General features: G+C 39.4%; 2 protein-coding genes across 3 annotated transcripts; both read left to right on the plus strand.

Moving 5' to 3' along the window:
- Nucleotides 1–522: 522 nt before the first annotated feature.
- Nucleotides 523–11,680, plus strand: med17 (mediator complex subunit 17). Of its 2 annotated transcripts, none has more exons than XM_058418931.1 (14): nt 523–589; nt 740–772; nt 2,380–2,636; nt 2,760–2,923; nt 3,067–3,286; nt 3,371–3,507; nt 3,597–3,681; nt 3,838–3,990; nt 4,276–4,406; nt 4,751–4,935; nt 5,018–5,155; nt 5,338–5,455; nt 6,220–6,379; nt 11,240–11,680. In XM_058418931.1, exons 3-14 carry the CDS (start codon nt 2,387–2,389, stop codon nt 11,446–11,448), a joined length of 1,950 nt encoding a protein of 649 aa, XP_058274914.1. In that variant the 5' UTR covers nt 523–589; nt 740–772; nt 2,380–2,386; the 3' UTR covers nt 11,449–11,680. The 2 variants fall into 2 exon arrangements, with proteins under 2 accessions (XP_058274914.1, XP_058274915.1); XM_058418932.1 differs by having other exon boundaries at nt 3,597–3,678.
- A 147-nt stretch (nt 11,681–11,827) lies between these two features.
- Nucleotides 11,828–14,224, plus strand: cavin4a (caveolae associated protein 4a). The gene is made up of 2 exons (XM_058418935.1): nt 11,828–13,023; nt 13,269–14,224. Exons 1-2 carry the CDS (start codon nt 12,643–12,645, stop codon nt 13,878–13,880), a joined length of 993 nt encoding a protein of 330 aa, XP_058274918.1. The 5' UTR covers nt 11,828–12,642; the 3' UTR covers nt 13,881–14,224.
- Nucleotides 14,225–21,732: the final 7,508 nt, after the last annotated feature.

A 21,732-nucleotide genomic window follows, 5' to 3' on the forward strand; every position in this document is an offset into this window, starting at 1 on the left:
CCTGGAATAGTAATAGTATTACAGGAATTTTATTTACCCATTCATTTCAACAAGTAATATCATACATATGTAACTGTACACATTTATTAGAGATTATTTATTATTACAATTTATTTAATTAATGAAAACGATCATTTAATTCAAGCGTGTCCATTTATCCATTCATCTTCTGTAACTGCTTTAACCTGCTTAAAATGGCTCTGTCATAGTGACTGGAATTAAATTAAATTAAATTAAATTAAATTAAATTAAATTAAATTAAATTAAATTAAATTAAACCAATTAGAAATAAATAAAATTAAATAAGATAAAACTAAATTAAATTACAACAAATCAAATTAAATTAAATTAAATCAAACAAAACCAAATTAAATTAAATTAAATTAAATTAAATTAAATTAAATTAAATTAAATTAAATTAAATTAAAATGCTGTTAAAATGAGCCTTGAAAAGACTTCCTGTGGGTACACTTTAGAGCTCTCCGTCCCAGAAGGGGGCGATAAATGAACGTTTCGTCGGTCTGATATCAGAAACTCGTCCTCGAAGAAGCGAGTGTATCGCTGGATAAAAGGGAGCTCTGTGTGAACGGTATAAAGTATTTTAGCTCTCTGTTTCATTAAATAGATAAGAGACTGTCTCCATTGTACTTCACATGAAGCTCGTAAAGTTTACGTTTTAATGTAACTTCTCTGTGTTCATTTATATTAATATTATTAATACTAACAATGTGTTACACAGGCGCTAGCTAGGATCAAGACAGTCCTTTCTGTGGTAAGTTAGCTGTCGTTACTTTCTTTGTTATTTTGTAAATTATACTGTAACCGATAGAAAAATGAAAAACGAGAATAATAAAACTGCTTACTTTCGTGCCAACAAAACAACCATGACTACTTATACTGCCCTAGATACTGTATATAGTGGCCACAACAAAAGACCTTTAATATATATTAGTATATAGTAGTTATAGTGTAGTATATAGGATTTAAGATATTTTTATGTATCAGTCAACTAGTTCAAGGCATGGTACTGTCTGTAATGTAGCTCATGTGGTTATATTTTTATGATACTTGATTGTTTAATGTTGTTTAGGAGTTTGTACTGATTTGTGTAGTGATCAGAGGATGCAGTAGTGATCAGAGGATGCAGTAGTGATCAGAGGATGCAGTAGTGATCAGAGGATGCAGTAGTGATCAGAGGATGCAGTAGTGATCAGAGGATGCAGTAGTGACCTGTGTAGTGATCAGAGGATGCAGTAGTGATTTGTGTAGTGACCAGAGGATGCAGTAGTGACCAGAGGATGCAGTAGTGATCAGAGGATGCAGTAGTGATCTGTGTAGTGATCAGAGGATGCAGTAGTGACCTGTGTAGTGATCAGAGGATGCAGTAGTGATTTGTGTAGTGATCAGAGGATGCAGTAGTGACCAGAGGATGCAGTAGTGATTTGTGTAGTGATCAGAGGATGCAGTAGTGATTTGTGTAGTGATCAGAGGATGCAGTAGTGACCAGAGGATGCAGTAGTGATTTGTGTAGTGATCAGAGGATGCAGTAGTGATCTGTGTAGTGATCAGAGGATGCAGTAGTGATCTGTGTGGTGATCAGAGGATGCAGTAGTGATCTGTGTAGTGATCAGAGGATGCAGTAGTGATCTGTGTAGTGATCAGAGGATGCAGTAGTGATCTGTGTAGTGATCAGAGGATGCAGTAGTGATCTGTGTAGTGATCAGAGGATGCAGTAGTGATCTGTGTAGTGATCAGAGGATGCAGTAGTGATCTGTGTAGTGATCAGAGGATGCAGTAGTGATCTGTGTAGTGATCAGAGGATGCAGTAGTGATCTGTGTAGTGATCAGAGGATGCAGTAGTGATCTGTGTAGTGATCAGAGGATGCAGTAGTGATCTGTGTAGTGATCAGAGGATGCAGTAGTGATCTGTGTAGTGATCAGAGGATGCAGTAGTGATCTGTGTAGTGATCAGAGGATGCAGTAGTGATCTGTGTAGTGATCAGAGGATGCAGTAGTGATCTGTGTAGTGATCAGAGGATGCAGTAGTGATCTGTGTAGTGATCAGAGGATGCAGTAGTGATCTGTGTAGTGATCAGAGGATGCAGTAGTGATCTGTGTAGTGATCAGAGGATGCAGTAGTGATCTGTGTAGTGATCAGAGGATGCAGTAGTGATCTGTGTAGTGATCAGAGGATGCAGTAGTGATCTGTGTAGTGATCAGAGGATGCTGTAGTGACCTGTGTAGTGCTCAGAGGATGCAGTAGTGCTCAGAGGATGCAGTTATGATCAGAGGATGCAGTAGTGATTTGTGTAGTGATCAGAGGATGCAGTAGTGATTTGTGAAGTGATGCAGTAGTGGTTCTGTCTGTTTTGTTTACAGAAACTGAATGAATGAAAACAGCATGTCGGGGGTTCCTGCAGTGCGCGTGAGTATCGAGTCATCCTGTGAGCGGCAGGTGCAGGAGGTTTCTTTGGATGGAGTGGAGACATATGTGCCACCACTTTCCATGTCACAAAACCTTGCAAAGCTTGCACAGCGCATTGACTTTGGCCAGGGATCTGACTCGGATGAAGAGGACCCAAATGGACAAAGTAGAGTATCTGACTGGAGCAAGCAAGACCTGGAGGGGGAAGAAGGTAAGTAGGAGTTGTGCATGAATTTTTATTATTATTGCTTTCACTTAAACTCGAATTTAAATTATTTTCAATTCTTATTAGCAATTCATTATGTCGGTAATGCATAACCCAAATTTTTTACAGGACTGGTAAAATTCCAGCCTTGTTCTTGGCCATGGGACTCAGTGAGGAACCATCTACGGAGTTCACTGACTGAGATGTGTGTGCTGCATGACATGCTCAGTGTCATCAAGGAGAAGAAGTATATGGCTCTTGATCCAGTATCCCAGGATCCTGTTGTTGTCAAAGTAAGGAAATACAACCAAATATGCCTCTTGCTTCTATCTAAGCCTACCATTATTATTATTATATTATTTGGCAGGTTTAATCTTGGATTCCAACACACTAGATAAGCAATAAAATTTAAAAGATCATGTATGTCGGTTTCTAGACCCCTCAGGTTTTCCAGTTGATCAGTAAGAAGAAGTCTCTGGCCACTGCAGCCCAGTTGCTGCTGAGGGGGGCAGAGAAGCTAAATAAATCTGTAGCAGAGAGTCAGGAGCAGTGGCGTCAGCGTGATTTTAATGCAGAGCTTCTACACTTGCGCTCGCAGTGGAAGTTGCGCAAAGTTGGAGACAAAATCCTTGGAGATCTAAGCTACCGTAGTGCAGGTGACTACCGTATGGCTATGACGGTTATGAGTTGTATGACAGGATATGCTCTGGTATAATTAAAGTGTCCTCTCATCCCTACAGGCTCAATGTTTGCTCATCATGGCAGCTTTGAGGTGATTAAAAACACAGATATTGATTTGGATAAGAAAATTCCAGATGACTACTGTCCACTCAATGTCCAGATTCCAAGTGACCTAGAGGGTTCTGCATACATTAAGGTAAAGATTAAATACTGTATTAGATATAAGGCATACTAATATAATGAAATGCCATCCTTACATTCTGTTTTGTCTTTGTATTTCTACAGGTCTCTATTCAGAAACAGTCTGCTGATATAGGAGACCTAGGAACAGTCAGTCTTTTCAGAAAGCCACCCAAAGCCAAGCCAGGTAGTGAGTAAAACTTTTTATAAACCCACATGGGGTTGGACATATAAACCACAGAACACTTAAAAGGCACAGACTTCACAAATGTTAATGCTTTAATAAAACAATCTCTCTCTCCACGTTCTTTGTGGTGTTGACTTTTTCTTTCTCTCCCTCTCTCAGGCTCCCAGGCATGGCATCTAAAGCTGGAAGCTGCTCAGAACGTGCTGCTATGTAAGGAGATATTTGCTCAGCTCTCTCGAGAGGCAGTGCAGATAAAATCCCACATTCCACACATTGTTGTCAAAAACCAGATCATCTCCCAACCTTTTCCTGGTAAACAAACTTTGACCAAACATTTCAGTTATCTGTTGGTGATATGGAAATATATATGTGAGAGGATGTGAGACCTGTGTGATCCTGATCAGTGTGTGCATGCAGCGAATGTGGAAATGGGCCCTTTGGGTGTGTCCGAGAGTGAATATATAAATCACATCGTATAGCTAATTGATGTATGCATTTGTATCTTATGCAAGTTTACAGGGCTATGTTTATTATCTATTCAGAGGTGTGTTTGCAGTGCTTTGTTTTATAGATCTAACAGTCTGTCTGTAATTGTAGGACTTCAGCTCTCCATCTCATTGTGCCACTCTACGACAGACAAGAAAAACCATAGAGCTTCACCAGAAAAAAACAAACCAGATGACCATCTATATGTGCTGGAACACAACCTGCACCAGCTTATTAGAGAGGTACACAAAAAATATTTGAAATACCCTCAATGCATATAAAGTTATACCAGCTTAATTTAACCATGTGTATACATGCACAGTGGCCCTTAATACACAAAAGCTGTTTAGAAATGAGTGCAGAAACAAGTTTGTATAGATCTGATTGATTGGTGTTCTGTCATGGGCTGCCATGCCATCCAGGACGTATTCCAGCCAGTGTTCCCAGGATGGACTCCAAATCCATTACAACCCTAACCAGGATAAAGCATAATGAATAAGGATATGTACATGTTACTCTAAGTTATGTGCTAGTAAACACAAAATGTTTCTTTGAGAGTACATCTTGTAAATACCTGTGTGTCAAGTTCCATAAACAGACCCTGAGCTCCTCTGTGATGCCCCACCCTGCAAGTGCTCCATTTGTTTCTAAGCGACTGCGGCTGGCTGGGCCAATGGCTTATGATAAGTCAGAGATCAGCTCGCTGCAGCACAACGAAGGCTTGCTGGAGAAAATAGTCAAACAAGCCAAACATATTTTCCTCAGGAGCAGGTGATACAGACTTATGATCTATAAGATCCTACACACTGTGTACATTTGTAGGAGCTGATGTACCATAGTCTTTCTCTTTCAGGACGGCACGAACCATTGACAGCTTGGCAAGCCGTATTGAGGATCCTCAGATTCAGGCTCACTGGTCCAATATTAATGATGTTTATGAGTCCAGCGTCAAAGTGCTCATCACCTCCCAAGGCTATGAGCAGATCTGCAAGTAAGAGTAGATACTGATTACTGACCAAGACTCACACTGATGTATCGAGATTTAAAAATATTAGTGACAATAAAATAAAAAGAAATTAAAATATAAAATATTGTCTTGTGTCAGTGTGATCTTTGAAACACTAATACAACAACTAAATACCAGAATGACCTGGCTTTTTATACCTCTCTCAGGTCTATCCAGCTACAGTTGAACATTGGAGTGGAGCAGATCAGAGTTGTGCACAGAGATGGTCGTGTCATCACTCTTTCGCACCAAGAGCAAGAGCTGCAAGACTTTTTACTGTCTCAAGTAAATATGCAAACCCACAGGAGCTCAGCTCACTCTCTGCATTAATTTAATTAAATGTATTAGATAACTGGAATTGTGTTTAAATATGTTTAAACTGGAATTTAAACACATTCCTAATTTCTACATTTCATAATTAGCTCATATTTCCTAAGGATCCTATAGAGTTGTGTTTTCATGTCAAATTGTTTATCACAGTTTTCAGCAAACAAAGTTGTGCTTTTTAGCCACTAGTAAATTTATTTATTTGTTTGTTTAATGAATTCCCTGTTTTGCCATTGTGTTGGGTAGGTGTGTATCTCAATGTATTAAATATTTTAACGTTACTGTAAAAAGATAAAAATACATTTAAAGATTCCATTCTGACTAAGGTCCTGGAGTGTCAGACATTTCGACAGCTGGTATCTGATTACAAGCTGAACTAATTTAGCTCTGTTTTGGTATGGCACATAGCTATCCATCAACCATTATAATGTAATCAGACTTGACTGCATATTGTTTTTACAACCTTATTTGTTAAATTAAGTACTTCAACAAGATCTTTCTATGTAGATAGCATAGGCAAGATTAATAAGTAAATATACAAGGTTTCTATGTTGATTTGTTGAAATATATTGTTTTTTTTTTTTTTAAAGTTTAGGTGTCAGTGTGTCAAAGAAAAAGCTTTTTTTAGCCATTTGTAAGCTTTTTATTTTTATACTAAATTATTGTATTGATTATAAGAATAAAATGGTTTACTGTAATATTTGTGTTTGGGTGTGTTACAGATGTCTCAGCACCAGGTGCATGCAGTTCAGCAGTTGGCAAAGGTAATGGGCTGGCACGTGCTAAGCTTCAGTAATCATGTGGGACTTGGAGCCATCGAGAGTATTGGCAATGCCTCTGCCATTACTGTAGCATCACCAAATGGAGCCTATGCAATTTCAGGTATATGCACACATAGCAACATGCATGCAAGTATTGTTATTTTTCTGTTTACAACTCGCATGTGTATGCTTCTTTATATGTATGCATAGTGCTTAGGAAACATGGACGTCAGTACATAGACCTTTAAGTCCCATTTTAAACAGAGTTCACAGAATGCATAGCATTCCATAGGTTATCTTGTGAGGATCACAATATTGGTGTTGCTTAAAGTTATGCCTTTTTTCACCTGTAAAGGTTTTTTCTTTTGTGATTGTCCTCACTCTTGGAATTTAATACAAGAATTCTTAGAAATCTCAGAACACAAAAGGCTTGACTAAACAAATATCTTTTCAGCCTGGACATAAACACTAATACTGTGTCTGAGTCTTGAACAATAACTTGTAAGCTGTTCCATAACTGCGACTTGGTAAGAGAAAACTCTGCCCCCTGCTGTGCTACTTGAGGTACTAACAAATAGCCTGAAACTTTTGTTTGAAGTAGGTGTGGCAAATCATTTAAAAAAAAAAAAGTTTGCTCAGGTACTGTGGTACGAGACTTTATGGGTCAGTAGTACTATTTTATAATTGGTGTAAAATTTGACTGGGAGCCAATGCAGTGTGGATAAGATAAGAATTCAGATTCATGTGTTCATATCTTCTGGTTCTAGTTAGGACTCTAGCTGTTGCATTCTGGACTATCTGGAGCTAGCTTATACACCTACTGGAACATCCAGACAGTAAGGCATTACAGTGGTGGACAGGTTCCATGTGGACAGCCAGGAGATCCATGGGATTTCTGTGGATAGAACCACTTGGAGACTTCCCCAGGAAAGAATTTATAATGAACTCAGAAATTATGCTGATTTATAAGTTGCTTGGGTGTTCTTGGTTGCACAATTTCACTTAATTATATACAGCTATAGAAAGGACATTATTTACAGTATCTCGCAAAAGTGAGTACACCCCTCACATTTTTGTAAATGTTTTATTATTATATATTTTCATGTGACAACACTGAAGAAATGACACTCTGCTACAATGTAAAGTAGTGAGTGTACAGCCGGTATAACAGTGTAAATTTGCTGTCCCCTTAAAATAACTCAACACACAACCATTAATGTCTAAACCGTTGGCAACAAAAGTGAGTACACCCCTAAGTAGAAATGTCCAAATTGGGCCCAATTAGCCATTTACCCTCCCTGGTGTCATGTGACTTGTCAGTATTACAGGGTCTCAGGTGTGAATGGGGATCAGATGTGTTAAATTTGGTGTTATTGCTCTCACACCCTCTCATACTGGTCACTGGAAGTTCAACATGGTACCTCATGGCAAAGAACTCTCTGAGGATCTGAAAAAAAGAATTGTTGCTCTACATAAAGATGGCCTAGGCTATAAGAAGATTGCCAAGACCCTGAAACTGAGCTGCAGCATGGTGGGCCATACAGTGGTTTTACAGGACAGGTTCCACTCAGAACAGGCCTCGCCATGGTCCACCAAAGAAGTTGAGTGCATGTGCTCAGCGTCATATCCGGAGGTTGTCTTTGGGAAACAGACGTATGAGTGCTGCCAGCATTGCTGCAGAGGTTGAAGGGGTGGGGGGTCAGCCTGTCAGTGCTCAGACCATACGCCGCACATTGCATCAAATTGGTCTGCATGGCTGTCGTCCCAGAAGGAAGCTTCTACTAAAGATGATGCACAAGAAAGCCCGCATACAGTTTGCTGAAGGTAAGCAGACTAAGGACATGGATTACTGGAACCGTGTCCTGTGGTCCGATGAGACCAAGATAAACTTATTTGGTTCAGATGGTGTCAAGCATGTGTGCCGGCAACCAGGTTTGGAGTACAAAGACAAGTGTGCCTTGCCTACAGTCAAGCATGGTGGTGGGAGTGTCATGGTCTGGGCCTGCATGAGTACTGCTGGCGCTGGGGAGCTACAGTTCATTGAGGGAACCATGAATGCCAACATATACTGTGACCTACTGAAGCAGAGCATGATCCCCTCCCTTTGGAGACTGGGCCTCAGGGCAGTATTTCAACATGATAACGACTCCAAACACACCTCCAAGATGACCACTGCCTTGCTAAAGAAGCTGAGGGTAAAGGTGATGGACTGGCCAAGCATGTCTCCAGACCTAAACCTTATTGAGCATCTGTGGGGCATCCCCAAACGGAAGGTGGGGGAGTGCAAGGTCTCTAACATCCACCAGCTCTGTGATGTCATCATGGAGAAGTGGAAGAGGACTCCAGTGGCAACCTGTGAAGCTCTGGTGAACTCCATGCCCAAGAGGGTTAAGGCAGTGCTGGAAAATAATGGTGGCCACACAAAATATTGACACTTTGGGCCCAATTTGGACCTTTCCACCTAGGGGTGTACTCACTTTTGTTGCCAACGGTTTAGACATTAATGGCTGTGTGTTGAGTTATTTTGAGGGGACAGCAAATTTACACTGTTATACAGGCTGTACACTCACTACTTTACATTGTAGCAGAGTGTCATTTCTTCAGTGTTGTCACATGAAAAGATATAATAAAATATTTACAAAAATGTGAGGGGTGTACTCACTTTTGTGAGATACTGTATAATCACACACTCTCTGGTGTCACCTAGATAAGGATGGGTCTTTTGAGTCTGGTTCCTCTCAGGGTTTCTTCCTTAAATCGTCTCGGGTAGTTTTCTATTAGGGATAAATATAAATTTCATTGTAAGTTGTCATTTTTTTAATTCTATATTCTTCAGAATTGATTACTTTTATAAAGGGTTCAGTTGCTACTAGTGTTGTCTGAAGAAGTCCCGGTTTTGTGAGCCTGTGCCCATGATTAGTTCATATTCTTGTTCTTGGCTAACAGGAGTGGAACCTGTTGTGGTCTTCTGCTGTTGTCACCCATCCACCTCAAGGTTGGATGTTTTGTGCATCCCAAAATGCTTTTCTGTTCACCATGAATGTAAAGTGTGATTATTTGAGTTACTGTAGTCTTCCTGTCAGCTCAGACCAATCTGGTCTTTCTCCTCTGATCTCTCTAAACATTGTATTTCAGCCTGCAGACCATCCACACACAGGATTTTCGCACCATATATGGTAGTGGTGCAATGGATCACAAAAATCACTGTTCGGATCACATTACGGTTTTTGAGTTACGGATCGGATCATTTTTCGGATCAGCAAAAAAGGGGGAGGAGACAAATTAAATTTGCTTTCCATTTATTACAAGAACGTTAAAGCAAGGAACTTTTGGTTTTAACAAAAATAACCTGTGATATCGCTCCAACATGTCATATGTGGAATTCCATCTTGTTGTGACATCGTGCATGAACTTGTGGGCTGGTAGCTGTAGCATTTCTTGCTTGGTCTTAAGCATATGAGCTGCTGTTGTACTTCTGTGGAGGAAGAAAAAAACACATTCTGGTTGCAACCATCCATCTGGATCACTGAAATTCCCCTTTGGCGTACCACGTGTGCAAAGCAAGATATCTGTGGCCCTAGTCCAGCTTCTGTCACTGCATTTACTTGGTTTCTGGCATTCTCTGTGATGACTGGGATATTGCTACATGCATTGTGCCTCTTTAACTTCCACTCTGCTACTGCTTCTATCAGTACTTGCGCTAGATTTGTGCTTGAGTGACTCTCATAGAGGGGGCGTGTCTGTAGCACCGGACTTCGCATCTCCCACTCCGCTGTGATGTAGTGAGCAGTAGTTGTAGTAGCTTTCTGTACACCTTGATGTCTACCTGTCTGTGGTGATCGCAATAGAGTATGCATCTGATAAATCCGTAACGATTTTGTTTTTTTCCTGTTCGGAAAGTTCAGGCACGATCTTCATGCAGAAGTGGGTGTGTGAGGGTATTTTGTAGCGTGGCTGAAGCACTTTCAACATGTTTTTATATCCTTTGTTTTCCACAACAGAGTATGGCCTCATGTCTGTAGTGGTAATCATCCCGATAGATTTGGTAATCGCTTTAGCCCGCTCTGATTCTGGTGTAAAGGGCTGCTTAAATGCAGTGATAAGCAGCTGTTACTGTGGTTGTTGCGGTTTGCATCCTGACGGCACACCAGGGTCGCTTCAGATGCGTGGCCATGCTCGATGTATTGCCGCTTTCATACAGCTTTCTTGTGCCACGGTGCCTACACATTGAAACCGGTTTGTCCACCACCCTTTTTCCTTCATCATTATATTTTACGGGGAAGCCAAAATGCTCCCATACATGCGATTGGAATGACGCGGGAGGCTTTACAAGTTCGTCTGCTCCACCGCTAGCCATTGTTGTTGACTGATCAACGTTCATGTGAACACTCTGTGTAATTAATTACTTAAAAAGCAATAAGGGTCAGCATGGGCATCCTGACTGGTCTGTGGCTATTGCAGCCCCATGAGCAACAAACTGCAATGCACTGTGTATTCTGACACCTTTCTATAAGAACCAGCATAAACTTCTTCAGCAATTTGAGCAACAGTAGCTAGTCTGTTGGATCGGACCACATGGGCCAGCCTTCGCTCGCCACGTGCATTTGTGAGCGTTGGTCGCCCATGACCCTGTCGCCGGTTCACTACTGTTCCTTCCTTGGACCACTTTTGATAGATACTGATAGACCATTGCAGATTGGGAACACCCCACAAGAGCTGCAGTTTGAATGGTGTATGTATATAATTACACCACCCAAATTCACACACTTTTGAGGCTCAAAAGTGACACTGCAACACTGATATCACTAATGTTAATGTTATCATGTCTATGATGTCAGCTAAAACAAAACCTCAAACTCACAGATACGATTCCAGACAAAGCTTTATGATGTCAACTCCACCTTTCCCATACTAAACCAGTATACCAATAAGAATGTCTGTTGCTAATCAAATTCATTGTTTGTGTGTGTTTTCCTGCCAGTACGGAATGGACCTGAGAGTGGATTTAAGGTTCTGGTTCAGTTTCCACGTTGCCAAGCTAAAGATCTCCCAAAAAGCGACGTGTTGCAGGATGCAAAATGGAATTATTTGCGAGGGCCATATAAGGAAGTGCACTGGAGTAAGATGGAGGGCAGGAACTTCATTTATAAAATGGAGCTTTTAATGGCAGCACTCACTCCCTGCCCTTAAAACTGAAGTGTACATGCCTTCAAATAAACAATGAGTAGCTGTTTTTTTGGGTTTTTTTTAAATAAGTGCTATTTTTTCCTCGAGATCCTGTCTGTTGTTGCGTTTGAGTAACATTTGTTGACTGAACATCTGGTCACAAAAAATCTTGTACATGCCTTCAAATAGAGTGTAACCTTTATCTGCAAACTATCGGAATCTTTTCTCATTGTATCATTTAATTGAATTACACACAGAGATAGACTGCGTTGTGTTAAGAATTATTATTAATGGTTAATTAATGCTTATTGTATTGTCATCTGTACAGTGTTTATAGTGGTATGGTTGTGTACTTCTAGAACAATAAATCAGATGCCTCAACTATAAATGTGCAGTTTCCAGAATTAAAGTGTGTGTGTGTGTGTGTGTTTGTGAATAAACAAAATGCACTGGTAACACATTTATGGCATATTAAATGACTAGTTACTGTTTATTTGGGGATGTTGGGGATGGGTGGATGGAATCTCACATAATGTTTCCCCCACCTGGAGGAGGCATAAAAGCTCTTGCATTTTTTTTTTTTAGATGTGACACAGTATCAGTATCACTATTTATTGTTAAAATAAGTTTCAGCCCCATGTTGCATTGACCGCATAGTCAGGGGGTATATTGGGATGTGTAGTCCTTAAATGTCAGAGTGCAGAAATACTCATGAGGTCATGTTACAGTATGTGAGGCAGCTGCAGCTGCTGTCTTCAGTTGCTGTAGTTAAGGGTGGGGTGGTTGAGTTAACCACTCAAACAAACATGCATAAAAAAAGTTGTATGTTACACTGTTCCAGCCTCAATCTATATTTTAAAGAATAATCACACACTTAGTATATAGCACATACAATGTACTTGTATATGTGCTGAAGCATTTTAGACAATTGGGGCTTTCTATTTTGTTTCCATGTCTTGCTGATTCCCCAAATGCCCCGTGTCCTCTTACAGCTGTACTTATTTATATCTGTGAGATGTGTGAGTAGGTGGTATGAGTCAGGCTGGTGGTCCTCTGGCAGGACAGATCTTGGTCTATGCATCAGCCAGTCTTTCTCTCAAAGTCTCACAGGGTGGCAAACCTCCGACTTAGTTGGATAAATGTGTGGTTGAGGACTTATTCTTCTCTTATTTCTAAACCTCAGTGGTTGTTTTGAGTGTTTGTAAGAGTCTGCTGGAAATGGAGAAGAATAGAGACGTGGTACTGGGCATTGAGGATGAATCTGGTCAGCCGGTATCTGCACTATCCATCCTATCTCTACTGGAACGTGTCTCCACTATCATTGATGGTGTGCAGGCCAGCCAGCAAAGAATGGAAGAACGCCAACATCAGCTTGAGACATCTGTTGCTACAGTCCAATCGGAGCTGCTCAAACTGGTCCAGAATCATGGTGCCACAGCAACTACCGTGGACAAGCTGCTGCAGAAGGCCCGGCGTGTGAGTGCTCATGTGAAGGAGGTGCGTTCACGTGTGGAGAAGCAGAATGTCCGTGTAAAGAAAGTGGAGACTACACAAGATGAACTTCTCACCAGGAACAAGTTCAGAGTGGTCATCTACCAGGTACATATACAAAGAAAGAGACAAAGACACTTTGTAACATGTATATATTGTATTTGCATTTTTTGGCTTAAAATATGCCAAAAACATTTTGTATGATTTTAGGCAATATGTAGCGTAAATGTTCGTAAAAACTTCATTTGCATTTACATTCTTGTATTACTTTTCTGTATTACATCAAAAATCTTTTTATTCAATTATTATTTTCTTCTATTTTCCATTCTCTTTCTCTCTGTCTTTTCCTTCAGGGTCAGGCTGAAGTTCCATCAGTTGCTGTGACAAAAACCCCTAAGGATGCAGGGTTGGCCAATGTTGAGGTGGAGCCTGATGAGTATGAAATCCCTGCAGACCTTTCATCTGATGAGGAGTATATGGTGGTGGAAGAGGCAGAGTCGTCAAGGGCAGCACGGCTGAGGCAGACAGGCCTGAAAGGGATAGACAACATCCGAGCGGCTTTCTCCAAGGAGAACATGAATAAGACTAAGGAGAGCCTAAGCAAGACAAGCCAGAATTTGGGCACCAAGATCAACACCCTGGGTGAGAAGATCATGCCTCTTGAGCAGCGGGAGAAGATGCGTCAGAGTGGTGAGAGGCTGAAAGAGAATATTGCCAAGAAAGCTCCCAACAAAGAGTCCTTCCGCATCAAACTCAAGAAAGAACGAGCTGTTGCTGAGGGCCAGGAGGGGGCTGAGGCAGAGCCTGCTGTGACTCCACCAAAAGGCAGGAAGACCAGCCCAGAAGTCACCTATACCGAGGTTGTTACAGAATTCAAACGGGAAGGGCCTGTGTCTGAAGAACAAGCCACTCGTATTCCAGAGGAAGGAAAGAGTGGGTTGGCCATAGAAACACCAGAGAAGTGAAGAAAATATTGGAGAGGGTGAGAGAAAAATATAAAGCACTAAATAAAAAGCATAAGAAAGTATATTAGATATAATAAATAATAGAACACAGTGTGCAAATAAAATTTAAAACAATCACAGCTGAGACTTCAGTCTAATTACCAGAATGGCAAAGCTACTCAATGAGTAATAAGTACTCGGTGACATTAAGAGTGAGATACATGCCATTACAGCTGTCTGTGCATCAATTCCGTGTTTAGATGTAACGTTGGAAAACTGCACAATTGATCAGCTGCACAACTTATTAATTAAAAAGACAAATAGGGAGTATGTACTTATAGATTATATTAGCTAAAGTAGAAAAAGCACTATAATTTCAGAACAGCTGCCTCACAAATCTAAAAACACTAGGGCTATATTCTTTATAAGATTTCTTGATTTTTTTTTAAACAATTCTTAATTGGGAACATTAGATACCTTTATATATTAGCACCTTTATAAACTGTGTGTATGTGTGTGTGTCATAGATTGCATGTGTATTTGAGGAAATATTTGACATGTATGCTAAAAAAAGATAATTGAAATAAATGAACAGCTGAGCATTTCTCTGTCTCAATACCTCTCTGGCTCTCTCTTTCTCACACACACACAGACATGCTTTCTCCCTCTAGTGTATGGAATAAATTCACTGTCAAAAATAATCGTACATAATTCAAAAGCTTTGTGTAATTTTAATTTACTAGTGCGTAATTTAAAGCTATTGTATGTAATTCTGTGTTTTGTCAGAGTTGGATTCCAAAATCTATGGCCACGACAGATTACAGATTAGAGATTTTGTGTGTTTGTTAGGGTACAGTTAAAAAATGTACGACTTTGACAGTTTACAGACACAACGCTTGTTTTCACAACAGCTCTGTTACACGCATGACATGCAAAATTAAACTAAACAGTCTTCTTCCAGTTTTACATTTGAACAGTTTTACAGATTTACAGTATAACCAAAATTTCTTTTGAAAAACACATCAAAATAACCCAAGGTCATGCAGTATTTGCAGAGCTTTAATAACTCAAATAAAACAAAATGCAAATAATTTGTAAACAAATTGTGTTAATGCTTTGGCTAAATAACATAAAGAAATCAGTATTTGGTGGAATAAGCCCGATTTGCATGTGTTTTGGCTCCATGCTCTCTACCAGTTTTTCACATTGCTGTTGTGGAACTTTATACCACTCTTTTTGCAAAAAAGAATCAAACAGCTCAGCTTTACTTGATAGTTTGTGACCATCCATCTTCCTTTCTCGGTTACATTCCAGAGGTTTTCAATAGGGTTCAAATCTGGAGAGCAGCGGTCACTTATTTTTTTCCAGAGCTGTATATCATTAAAAATTTTAAAGTGTACTTCCTTGGCTTTGGGGGGTATGGTAAAGGAGAGATACATGGTTCTTAATTTAAAAATAGAGCTCTTGGGAAAATAGTTGTCACATTATTTCGACTAACTTGATTTGAAAATTTATCTTGGGTCAATAAAGTTCTTATTAATTTACTTGGCAGGCTACACCTAATAAAATCTTGCCCATTTATTATTAAGGAAGGTAAATTAAGAGCTTCAGGTACATTGGGCACTGTATTACTAACCAACAGTACAACGGCTAATCTTATCTACTATAGTTATACTATAGTTCTGTAATATTATTACTCTGTTATTAGTGATCACTAACCCTTAAACAAAAGATTAGCTCTCAGGGCGCCAGTGGATTAAAACGGTGGTGGGGCGCATGCGCATGAATCGATTCATCTTCCCTTGGATAGTTATGCCTGTGACCTTGACGTATTTTTGACAGTTGTTTCACACACCACACTTCGTGGGCGTAAATTCAGAGCTGTTGTGAAAACAAGCGTTGTGTCTGTAAACTGTTATAGTCGTACATTTTGGAGTTGTTCTATAACAAACACACAAAGTCTCGTATCTGTAATCTGTCGTGGCCATAGATTTTGGAATCCAACTCTGACAAAACACAGAATTACATACAATAGTTTTAAATTACGCACGAGTAAATTAAAATTACACACAAATTTTAAATTACGTATGATTATTTTTGACAGTGATTTTATTCCATATTAGTGGTAGTTTAGCATAGTTTATCCACATACTGACATGTTCTGTGGAAGATGAGGTGGGGAAACCCATGTTTCCTCTGCATTCAGAGACAGACAGTTGAGCTCAGGATAGGACTTTTTTTTAGGTAGCCTGTCTACTCTCGAAATTAGTCGAAAGGGGCCCTGAGTTTCTTTCTAAATTCTTGTTATTTCAGTAGTGTAAGTCTTGGCTCACTGTAGAAACCTTATTTTTCAATTCAGAACCTAATACTAGAAACAGAGCAAATAACTGAGCATACTCACTCTTTAAAACTCTATGCTACAGATCACTCTATGCTTCAGGCATTTCACACCCAGGCCTTCTGATGCAACGGCAATAGATACTAATCAACTGTTAAATAGCAAAGTAAAAAAGAAATTAGGCTACAGTATTTCACACCTCACAAGGAATAGTCACTTTTATTACAGTCCGCCTTGAAAATGCATTTGTAAGGATGTCTGCGACCAAATCGATTTCTTCTCCTCTGTCAGCCATTGTGAGTTAAATTATATATATTTTATTAGTTTGTGCGGTTCGCTGCCTATGACTACTCCGATTATCCAATCAAAGGACGGGAAATTGCTGACGTAATCGTATGCCTGCTAGATGGCCCCAGTGACACCAACTCGAAATCTGTTTGGTTAATGGAACAATTTCATTGCCACTTATTTTAAGCTATGGGTACCTGCACTATTGATTCTGAAGGCCTTAAGGCAGATTTCATTCACCATGGCAAAACATGATGTCAGCCACTGGCTGAAATATGATTGGATAAATACTCTTAAATAAATATACACTACTGGAAGCAGCACGACCAAGAGAAAAGCTATGAAATGTAACCCAACCCTATTGGGAATAATTTAATACACATTCATGGAAAAATATATTAAATATATAAAAATGCAAGTCAGTAATTCAGATCACTGCTGTTTAGGCCAGCAGAGAAGTACTTGCTGGCCCTGACAGCCCACCACTGCTGTTTGTGACACCTTTTTGATTTTGCTGTATAAGTCTTAAAGCCTTTCTTTTTTGATCTAGACAACAGTTAATTCGCTGTTAACTAATACTTTCACCTAACAATTCATGTGCAGATTAATTGATTTTTCATTTGTTTATTTAGAACACTGCTGTCAAACACTAATACTTCAAATAAACATACATTAGTCAGCAAGTAATTTAAAAGTTGTACTAGTAATATAATCTAAATACATTCAGTAATAATACACATTAACAACAATATTATAGAGTATACATGCTGTAATTTGCTGTCCATCCCCTCCAAAAACATGTACTGCGTAGGGCTGCATTACACAATTCGAAGATAATAAATCATCTGTGTAAGAAATATCACAAGCAGGATTAGAATGAACTTGACTCCAGTTCTAGCCAATAATCCAAGTTAATGATAATAATTCAATGCAGTTTTATTTGTATAGGGCTTTTAACATTGAACATTGTCTCAAAGCAGCGTTAAAGAACATAAGAAACAAAAAACATGCAAAAAGTCCTAGATGTTAGACAAAATCATCCCTAGTGAGCAAGCCTGGGGCGACTGTGGCAAGGAAAAACTCCCTTAGATGGTATGAGGAAGAAACCTTGAGAGGAACCAGACCCAAAAGGGAACCCATCCTCATGTATAGTCAGTTGTTTGACGCAGATACGGCATATGTAGAATGTTATTGTGTGTATTAATTAGGAGGTTGTTGTCATCCTCTAAGTTCTCATAGCAGCGTTGCTTTGATATACACAAATCCTCATGCAGAAGAACCCAGCTGGAGCTGGTCCATCTCTGGATGCCTCAGGATCCTCACAGGGTTGGCCTCTGTCTACTGGAGCTGGCATAATCTCTATATGCCTCGGGATGGGTAGAAAAAGGGAAACAAGTGGAAAGGAATTAGTGTAGCTGCTGTTCAAAATATTAGCAGGCACTAGATGATAATGTGCATTTAATCAGATGTACTGGAGTACAAGGTTATGGGATGGGTTATGTGTATGCCAGGCTAAGGAGATATGTCTTTAATCTACGTTTGAACTGGGAGACTATGTCTGAGCCCCGCACACTGTCAGGAAGGCTATTCCAAAGTTTAGGAGATAAATACGAGAACACTCTACTGCCTTTGATATTCTGGGAACTACCAGAAGTCCAGATTTTTGAGATCTTAAGGAGCGTGGTGGACTGTAACGTGTTAGAAGACTGGCTAGATACGTGGGAGCTAAACCATTTAGAGCCTTGTATGTAAGTTTCTTGACCTAGTAAAAACTCTGGTGGCTGCATTATGGACTACCTGTAGTTTGTTTATTGAAGATGCAGGACAACCACCTAGTAATGCATTACAATAGTCCAGTCTGGAGGTCATGAATGCATGAACTAGCATTTCTGCATTAGATACAGATAAAAATGTTCCGAAGCTTAGCAATATTTCTAAGGTGGAAGAAGGCTGTTTTATTATTATTGGAAATATGATTTTCAAAGGACAAATTCAGAATCAGTATAAGAAAAAGTTTTATTGCCAGGTACAGCAAAGGGTTAGCAAAGAGCGCTTTACAGTCTTGGTGTCAGATGGAAACATAAACACAGATACAAAATGTGTACACAATTTTAGAATAAACTAGAATACATTAAATAAATACCATATACAGAAAGTGACTTTGCATGAGAAGTAGTGCAATTTAGAATGTAAAAGTAAAAGTGACTGTCCAAAGATATATACAGATATGAAGTACACAATCTAGAATGAGATAAATATTTTATACAGAAGTGTGAGTTTGCATGAAAAGTAGTGCAATTTAGAATGTGAAAGAGACTGTCTGTAAGTTTTTTTTTTGGGGTGGTGGGGTGGGGTGGGGTCATTTGGGGGTAAGTGGGGCACTTTTCAGTAGGCTGACTGCAGTGGGGAAGAAACTTGAGGCATGAGGTCCTGGTCCTGATGGACTGGAGCCTCTTGCCAAAGGTGAGGGACTTAGAGTTCATTTCCGGGATGAGTGGGGTCGGCTGCAAACTTGGCTGCACATCTGAGATGGGAGACTGCAGCCGATCACCTTCTCAGCAGAGTGGATGACACATTGCAGCTTGGCCTTGTCCCTGGCTGTGGCTGCAGCAAACCAGACCGTGATGGAGAATGTGAGGATAGATTTGATGATGGCGGTGTAGAAGTTCACCAACATCTTTGCAGGGAGGAGAAACTTCTTCAGCTGTCACAAGAAATACATCCTCTGCTGAGCCTTCTTGGTGAGTGAGCTGATGTTCTGCTCCCTCTTGAGTTTGACAGACTGGTGACCTTAGTTCAGTTAAATTATTACAAGAAACATATTTGGGCATTATTTTCTCCTTGTTGTTCATTTGCATTTTTTTCTTAGCTGGCTAAGCTGGTTAATTATAAAACTACATATTAAAAATTTTATCTTCTATATAATGTACACTGTCTAATGTCTACAAGTGTAAGCAAAAAAAAAAACGAATCACAGAACACTTTTTCTGGTTGCCACTTGATCTCAAAAAAACACTGGAAATTTCCAAAACTGATCTTGACTCAACATGTCTGTTTATTTTCAAGTCCGCCTCCTCAGTCTAGCATGTTGTGTTGTCCATTATCAACCCAATTTGAATCACACTGATCCAACTACTTGACCCAGCATCTGAGCTTAAATATAACCCAGCATTTTCAGAGTGTAATAAGCCATCAAAGGCACAACTTCACCTAAAAAACACCCTGAGATACATACATTCGGAAAGACAGAGAGTGTAACTAAAAAAAAGAACAGGTAAAAACATTATCAGCTATTAGGAGTACTTGCTCATGGCTCCAAGCTTTAAGGGACTTCAGTTTCCATTTCTTTTTCTATATAATTCTTTAGATGAGTCATTACAACAAAGTTACAACACAAAGAGGATGGACTGATTCCCCCTTGAGGAAAACCAGTTAAGAAAACAAAAGTTTTTGACTACTTTTTTTGTCAGTATAGGTGTGTGCAGGTGCAAATGTTTCATTATATTTCCTCCTAAGCAGTCTCCGTGTTGTGTTCATTTTGAAATAATCTTCAGCTGACTACACAGTGGCACAGCTCATCACACTATAAAGAAAAAATGAATTAAAAGAACATTTTTTTATATTTATTTAAATTTATTATCAGCTCACTTAAATGTTAAAGATGCAAATCCTGCAGTTGAATCATTATAAAAAAAAAAACATATCCTAAGTAACTTACACATGGTATAGTATTAACCAAGTACTTGTCTGTGTGTTTCTGTCTCTCTCTGTGTCTCTGTAGGACAGTAAAGACCCTCTAGACCTACTCTCAGTGAGTCCTTCACATACAATACGTTTGTATACTGTCCATATTACTCTGTATATTATGTCTATAGCACACACATCTACATATATCATGTGGATAATACTGGAAATATTCACCTGTAATTATCCCCATAATACTGCTCCTATCTGGAAATCTGCCCTTATCTGTACATATTGTATTACCTATATATAATCCATAGTATTCTCATATATCATGTCCATAGCACATACATCTGTATATTATGTTGATAATACTGTATATACCCAGCTGTAATGATCTCCATAGTACTGCTCCTATTTGTACATAAATCCTTATCTGTACGTATTAGATTATCTACATTACTGTATATAAAGCACTTGCTGCTCATCACACTTCTGATTAGATGCTAAACTGCATTTCGTTGCCTTGTACTTGTACATGTGTAGTAACAATAAAGTGGAATCTAATCTAATCTAATCTAATCTAATCTAATCTAATCTAATCTAATCTAATCTAATCTAATCTACAGTTTGCACTCTCAGAGTAGACACCGTGCTGCGGGTGATGTCGTTGCTCTGGAAACCTGCAGTTGCCCCCGCTGTCATTATGACAGACAGAGAGGTCACGAACCCCTGATGTGGAGACAGTCTGTCATACAACCATGTTACCCTTCATCAAGCCACCCTGCATCATCCATCACAGACTCAGAATAGTGAGACTTTGTTCAAATATGACAAAAGTGTGAGTTGTAACCTACATGTGTGCTTAGATGTTTTCTTCAGTTGTTGAGTGTGTATGCATTGGGTTTGGTGTTGTGGTGCATATGGTGTAACAGTGTAGTCTATAAAACAGTGTCAGCTGTTTCAGCTCTGTAATCAAGTCGTATCTGAGGTACTAGAAACAAAATGTGAAATTTGGATCTATTTTCATGCAGGAGTTAGCATAATTTAGTTGTAGAACAACAGTATATTGCTATTTGGTTGAGCAGCAATGTAATGAAAGACAGACTTTTAAGGGCTACATTGTGACTATTACATCCCAACCCATTTTCACACTTGTGCTACTCTGTGCATTTAAGAGCGCTATGTGCTGTCATCTGTACAGATCTGTTCTGATGATGATGTGAACATCTCATCCATTCTGAGAGTCGGAATCTAAATACAAACTGAATTCATTCAGCTTCTGCCACATTGCTATTCGACAACTTGATCAAATCTTGAGAAAAGCACATCAAGGTTTTGGACATACACTATATTGCCAACAGTATTCGCTCACCCATCCAAATAATCAGAATCAGGTGTTTCAATCACTTCCATGGCCACAGGTGTATAAAATCAAGCACCTAGGTATGCAGACTGTTTTTACAAACATTTGTGAAAGAATGGGTCGCTCTCAGGAGCTCAGTGAATTCCAGCGTGGAACTGTGATAGGATGCCACCTGTGCAACAAATCCAGTCGTGAAA

Source organism: Hemibagrus wyckioides, linkage group LG20 (assembly GCF_019097595.1).
Source record: "Hemibagrus wyckioides isolate EC202008001 linkage group LG20, SWU_Hwy_1.0, whole genome shotgun sequence".
NCBI classification, from domain to species: domain Eukaryota; kingdom Metazoa; phylum Chordata; class Actinopteri; order Siluriformes; family Bagridae; genus Hemibagrus; species Hemibagrus wyckioides.

Bases quoted from the DNA above. Each gene is read 5' to 3' on its own strand.
- med17 (XM_058418931.1), top strand. From the start codon at position 2,387: ATGAATGAAAACAGCATGTCGGGGGTTCCTGCAGTGCGCGTGAGTATC. The intron at 2,924-3,066 runs GTAAGGAAATAC...GTCGGTTTCTAG, and splicing joins AGGATCCTGTTGTTGTCAAA to ACCCCTCAGGTTTTCCAGTT. The intron at 3,287-3,370 runs GTGACTACCGTA...TCATCCCTACAG, and splicing joins TCTAAGCTACCGTAGTGCAG to GCTCAATGTTTGCTCATCAT.
- cavin4a (XM_058418935.1), top strand. From the start codon at position 12,643: ATGGAGAAGAATAGAGACGTGGTACTGGGCATTGAGGATGAATCTGGT. The intron at 13,024-13,268 runs GTACATATACAA...CTTTTCCTTCAG, and splicing joins TCAGAGTGGTCATCTACCAG to GGTCAGGCTGAAGTTCCATC.